Genomic DNA, 6,315 nt, shown 5'->3' with positions numbered 1-6,315 from the left:
GAAAAACCTTTAGTCAACTTTTCTGAAATAAATAAAGGACAAAAAAATTGAAAATACCAATATAATTGAAAGAATTGAACATATGCTAGAAAGTTAAAAAAATGAAAGGTGGAGTCCTCTGATGCAATTGCAAAGTTTGTAGCCCGAGGGAGTGGGCGGGAATTATGGTTAGAAGATGTGCCTTCTTGGCTCATGTCCATCACTTCTAGTGAGAGGCCTTTAACTGATGCGGATAGGAGAGATTTGAGTAGAGGATGTATTCCCAGGTTGTTGGGAGATACTGAAACTACAACGGGTCAATCCCGATATATGTAATCGTTGGTTTGATTGAATAAAAGTTGACTTTTCTAAAAAAAAAAAAGAAAAAAGGAAGTTCAATCATTAAGGTAACAAATCTTCAAATTGATTCAGAAAATAATTAAGTTTTGAAACTGCAATATCAGTAAAATATAACAAACATTTAAAATCTTGGATTGAAAAGAATAAGCAACAAAGGAATCCTATATACAACTAGAGATTGGTATAATGGCCTCCGAACATACAATTTGAAGAAAGAAATCTTCAAAACTAATTCTCTGTCTCCTCATATAAACTCTATGAATGGAACATAGATGGTTTATCTGAACAACTAAACAAGGTGCAACACATATCAATGCTTGCTAACAGGTAACAACTATACTACCAACCACCACTAGTCCCAAATGGAGATATCTCTTAGTAACAGGTTTTACTAGAATGCTTTCCCTGTGGACATGCACCTCACTGATGATTCAAAATCAACAATCAAAAATGCAGTAAAACATGATGAAGAAAGAGTCCCAATTTTTGATGAATTATCGAGATGGGAATCGGCGATGACATTATTTTTTTTCACGATAATTGAACAATGTATAGGAACAACTAGTAATGTCATCTCTACGATTCATGACCAACTCAGTAATCTTACTTGTCCCACCTTAAGTGTGTTTGTATACATTTAGGGGGTCAAGCATGTAATAAGAACCAAGATGGGTAGCTATAGGAAAAAAAAAAGTACGTTCATTGTGCTCTTGTGCCAAAGCAATTGAAAGTCTGATTCATTGAAACTAGTACTTCAATATATACAAGAGACGACGTACAATCGAATTTACAAACAGGTCGTGAGGAGAAACTATCCTCTAGTTGTATAAAACAATGGGTCAATCATCATGTCTATAATTTGATAAATCTTCAACACAATGTTTAATAGAAAAGAGCAAAAACCAACAAAGCATTGTAGATACAAGTATACATTTTATTTTCTAGAACATGCATTTGAGCATTTGAACCTTAATAACAGAATTTCCTTTAACAATTCATACATGCGTGCTTTATTGTGGAACAAAATAAAGACATAACAATAGTAAGTAAAGAACAACAAACTAGAATTGACAAAGAGCCTGTATATAGAGGCTAAGAATATGAACCTCTATAACTATTAAATCAAGATCCCCAAAGAAGAGGAAGATCACAATATATGTTCAAATAGTTGCACGTCCTATTTGAATCTTTCAGAAATGACTGCATATGATTTTATGTAGAATGAGATGCAAGTATGTGACAATGTAAACAGAGGAGTGGTATTGCATAAATTAGAAGATCAAACTAAAAGTATTCAAATTCTCACAAAATCAAATTATAGCTAACCATAATTAACCTGATAACGAAATAAGAAAGAAAGAAAATCCCTAAAATCCTTTAACGAATGAAGAAGCACAGAGACGGCGCCACACCACGCAATCATACTTGCAAGCTAATAAAAGAACTTCTAGTTTTCAATCTCAACATATATACGTTATCCATCAAATTAAGTTTTAAGTTCTTCAAGAACCCTAATTTATTAAACCCTAAACACTGTACCTTTATTTGACCACTAAATTATAATTCAATTCTAGAAAAGAAAAATAAAGAGATTATTGATGTACATACCTTGAACACACAACAATCTTGGTCCGTTGTTTTTTTTTCTTGGCCCATTTCCATTTCTTTTCTTCCGTCAATGTCTCTGTTCAACTAGGTCATAGCTAATTCAGGCCCTATTACATAACGGGCTTTGAATTCTCCAAACAGTTTCAGCCCTTTAGAGACTATTAACTATTCTGATCGGCAGAGTTGACCAGATGACTTTCCAGCTGTCACTCTGCATGCATGCCATAGTGCCACGTAGGCATAACAGCTACTGTACATTTGGATAACCCTCACGTCATTGACCACGTGGTCCATTAACTCAAAGTTAGCCCGACCCGTCACGAAAACGACCTCTCCCCCCAAAAAGCGTTACAACTTAACACATACCCCACAAAACGACAATCAGCATGTCGTTTCCGGGGCCCCGCCTCATTTAACCCCATCCAGTCAGCAACCCTTATCCGCATCATTACCCCTCCTAAAATCCCCTTATTACCCTCCAAATCCCGCCTCATTAACAAAACTAACCCAGCTATAGTCGTAAAATCCCTCCGGCTTTCCCGCCAAACTATCGGGACCCGCACACTGCACAAAATCCAATTCCTACCAAAAACCACCCGGACCCAGAAACGACGTCGTTTGGTTCTGGATTTAGACGCATCCTCTTCACCTGGAGTAGTGCAATTATTAGAGTTAATCATGAGGGGATTAGATTACACTAATGTCGACCGGCCAAAGCTGGCGTGGCGCCTCGCCAACAGTTTCATATAAAAAAAGGGGAAGAAGGAAACCATCGAATTTATTTAATATATCAGCTTCTGAGGGCTTTCCACTCTCTCTCTCTCTCTCTTTCTCTTTCTGGTAAGCTTCTTCTTCCTCATTCTTCTTCTGTCGCCGTTTTGCATATGAGCTTCGATTATCAAAGCTTCGTGATTGATACGTATATATAGGTAATAGGTGGGTTTTGGAGGAAATGGAGGGCGGATTTTTGGAGACCCAAGTGACTGTTGGGAAGGAACATTCTTGTGTGGATGAACAGTCTGTCAGGGAGAAGGGACCTGGGGAATTTGGGTATTAATTTCTAGCTATATATTTGTTCCGTCCGTGATTTTTTGTTTCATGGTTGTATGAGCTGATTTTTTTTTATTGTAATCTTTTTGTTTTGAAGGTGCATGCATTACAGACGGGGATGCAAGATCAGAGCACCTTGTTGTGATGAGATTTTCGACTGCAGGCATTGCCATAACGAAGCCAAGGTCAGTTTTGTTTTGTGTTTTTAATTTTAAATCCTGCTCGTTTGCTTTTGGGGTTTTATGTTACTTGCGATTACAGAAACTTTAATGCATGATAGTTATGATTCAGCTTGTTGTAATTTGGGTTTTTTGGTTTCTTTGTTTTTGGAGTAGAATGCTTTGGAAGTTGAACCAGTTGATCGCCATGATATTCCTCGCCATGATCTGAAAAGGGTCGGTTGCTTTGCTTATAATCTGTTTAATTTTTGTTTTGGAAGAATATTTTCTGTTTACAGCTGTCATTTTACGGCAAAGAAAACGAAAATTTAAGGAAAATGTGACTGAAAAAGATTGGGAATAAAAAGTTCATTAAATTGACCTGGAGTCTGCAGGGTATACCCTGCATACTTATCAATGCTGACTTTTCTTTTAAGTCTGCTAATGATGTGTAGCGTTAAGGGGTTTGTATGGCAAAGATCTAAACTTTGTGGATAAGGTTCAGCATCTTTCTTTTATATCTCTTTTGAATACTTGGGAGATATTTTGCCAACTTGGAACCCGTCCTTTTCGTTTTCAATTGAAGTTAACTGTGCATGTGGTAAAGGTATACTAATTCAGTTTTATTTTTATTTGCTTGTGTCTTTTAGGTCATCTGTTCATTGTGCAACACAGAACAAGATGTAAGCCGTCTTTAAATTATTCTGACAACTGTGATTGTAATTATTCAAGGTTCTGGTTGATGACTTCTAGCTGAATTTATTATTTTCCTTCAGGTTCAACAGCACTGTAGCCAATGTGGGGTTTGCATGGGAAACTACTTTTGCCCCAAATGCAAGTTTTTTGATGATGACGTAAGTCTCTCAGCTTTTATTTGATGAAAAAGGAGATCTGCTTAAGTTCACATTCTCGTAGATATAGTGCATTGTCTTCAATACACTTGCGTCATTAGAAATCTACTTTGTTATGTTAGGTTTCGAAAAAGCAGTATCATTGTGATCAATGCGGCATCTGCAGGTTAGACTCTTTGCGGCAATTTTTGTTGTTCCCTATCATTAATTTTTGTCTTTGGCTTTGAATATTGTTTGTTCGTTGTTCGTATGTTGATTACGTTTCATTGTCGTGAGTAGGGATTACGAATCGTTGTCGTTTTGTTGTCTTACATTTAAGCAATTGCACGTGTTTGTGTTTTACTTGGTGTTGCAGAACCGGGGGTGCGGAGAACTTTTTCCACTGTGACAGATGTGGTAAGATATTAACCTTGCGCTTTTATTACTTCCAAATCATTTGTAACGATGTGCTTTTCTAAATTGGAACATCTCTGTATGTGCTTTAGGGTGCTGTTACTCAACAGTGCTGAAGGATTCACACAATTGTGTGGAAAAAGCAATGCATCACAATTGCCCTGTGTGCTTTGAGGTAATTTGTGGAAGATATTAGGCAACTTATTTCTTAGTATTAATTTGGTATTTTATGCTCTCTAGTGTACCGACTCATATAAGTTATTTGCACAGTTTCTTTTTGATACGACAGCAGACATTACTGTCTTACCATGTGGGCACACTATACATTTGGAATGTGTGAAAGAGATGGAGCGGCATTTTCAGTAAGCCAATTTTTGTTCCACATATATCTATGGATATATGGATGAAACTTTAGAGTCCAATATGAATTGTTAGCGAGTTATATAAAGAAGCTTCTGTTTTAATTCATCAAATTGTATATTGCCGTGCAGGTATTCTTGCCCAGTTTGCTCAAAATCGTACTGTGATATGTCACGTGTGTGGGAAAAACTGGACCACGAGGTAAGTGACCTGATGATTCCTTACAATATGAATCTTAATTTTTGCCTATCTGTTGTAGCTTACTAATCTCTTTCATACCTATTTCAGATTGATGCGACTCCAATGCCTCCGATGTATCAGAATAAGTTGGTAAGTGTATTTGTATGATTACTTTCTACCACTACTGCAACTAGGGTGATTATCAACATATCTCTCACTGTATTTGTAAATGTGTAGGTCTGGATCCTCTGCAATGATTGTGGACAAACGTCAGAGGTAAATTTTCACATTGTGGCACTCAAATGCCTCAAATGCAAATCCTACAATACGAGGCAGACACAAAGAGGGCCAGCATCATGCTCATCAAGGGTTTCAGAGATGGTGAGATGAATGACGTGCAGGTCATTACCTTACACTGTTTTAGGTTCTAAGTCGGGTTGGTCACAATCACAAAAGGCAGCTTTTAGTTCTGGGTCAGGTTGGAGTCTTAGTTAGTGCTTGTCCCTTATTCATTGCCTGCTAGTTTCTCTGTAGGTTCACTGGTTAGATATTTGCTCGTATTTGAGCAAATTTCTAGATGCCAGTGGAAAGGGACAAGGGTTGCTTTTTGTAGTGTGAGAATAAATCGTATGACGCTTTATCATAAATGGAGTATGTTCCATTATATCACATGTGCCATCATTATAATCCATTTTTGATCCAAATATGAATATAGGTTTGCAACTGATACTAGAGATTGAAAAGATTGAGATTTGAAAGGGGCCAAAGCTGAAGACGTTAAACCTTTGGGATAGAGACGTTAACCTTTTGTGTTCCTCCAACTTTTCTCCCATTTGAAATCTTGAAATGAAATTGGTGTCACTTATGCACTTTGGTGTATACCAGAATTTTTGCGGTTGCTAATGGGTATAGGGTTTTCAGTCTGCTGATTGAAAGTTGCATCGGCAGGCTTATAGTAACTTTCTGGAAGGTCCTTTGAACCTGAGATCACTTTGGTAGCACGCTTCGAACTATTTTTCTTGCTTTCGTGTGCTGCAGTCAACCTTATAAGATCTCCCCATTGTCCTGGTCCCTTCTCCCCCTTTAATATTCAAAATCCATCTTTTCTGCACTGATAGCCTAAATCGACTTGATAAGTACAACAACGATGAGAAGAGATGAAGGAGTGAAATGGTTATGCATATTCTGTCCAAACCTGTATTTTTTTTTTTTTCAATTAGTAAATGAACATTACAAAAATAATCCCCTAACCTATTTCATGATAATTAAAATTAAAGGCATGTGCAACAGGTAGAGCTCTGTTCCAGCTAAATATTAACAGAATGTCCTCGGTTGGTATGTGCATATGCAACAACGTTCGCCTCTCTCCGAACATG

At 37.1% G+C, this 6,315-nt stretch overlaps 1 protein-coding gene across 2 annotated transcripts; it reads left to right on the top strand.

Annotated features, from left to right (window-relative positions):
- The first annotated feature begins 2,629 nt into the window (after positions 1 to 2,629).
- Positions 2,630 to 5,706, top strand: LOC112193810 (E3 ubiquitin-protein ligase RZFP34). 2 transcript variants are annotated; one of them, XM_024334054.2, is made up of 13 exons: positions 2,630 to 2,787; positions 2,877 to 2,997; positions 3,095 to 3,182; positions 3,333 to 3,392; positions 3,806 to 3,838; positions 3,932 to 4,009; positions 4,129 to 4,172; positions 4,362 to 4,402; positions 4,492 to 4,574; positions 4,670 to 4,761; positions 4,891 to 4,960; positions 5,048 to 5,089; positions 5,177 to 5,706. In XM_024334054.2, exons 2-13 carry the CDS (start codon positions 2,900 to 2,902, stop codon positions 5,327 to 5,329), a joined length of 882 nt encoding a protein of 293 aa, XP_024189822.1. In that variant the 5' UTR covers positions 2,630 to 2,787; positions 2,877 to 2,899; the 3' UTR covers positions 5,330 to 5,706. The 2 variants fall into 2 exon arrangements, with proteins under 2 accessions (XP_024189822.1, XP_040373205.1); XM_040517271.1 differs by having other exon boundaries at positions 2,648 to 2,787; positions 2,884 to 2,997.
- Positions 5,707 to 6,315: the final 609 nt, after the last annotated feature.

The sequence above is a fragment of the Rosa chinensis genome, chromosome 3, assembly GCF_002994745.2.
Source record: "Rosa chinensis cultivar Old Blush chromosome 3, RchiOBHm-V2, whole genome shotgun sequence".
NCBI lineage: Eukaryota > Viridiplantae > Streptophyta > Magnoliopsida > Rosales > Rosaceae > Rosa > Rosa chinensis.
This window is presented reverse-complemented; position numbering and strand designations above follow the sequence as displayed.

What these genes read in the sequence shown, in the direction of transcription:
- LOC112193810 (XM_040517271.1), top strand. Translation starts at nt 2,648, where the DNA reads ATGTCGACCGGCCAAAGCTGGCGTGGCGCCTCGCCAACAGTTTCATAT. An exon ending in AAGGGACCTGGGGAATTTGG is followed by an intron (nt 2,998 to 3,094) that starts GTATTAATTTCT and finishes TTTGTTTTGAAG; the next exon opens with GTGCATGCATTACAGACGGG. An exon ending in TGTGCAACACAGAACAAGAT is followed by an intron (nt 3,839 to 3,931) that starts GTAAGCCGTCTT and finishes ATTTTCCTTCAG; the next exon opens with GTTCAACAGCACTGTAGCCA.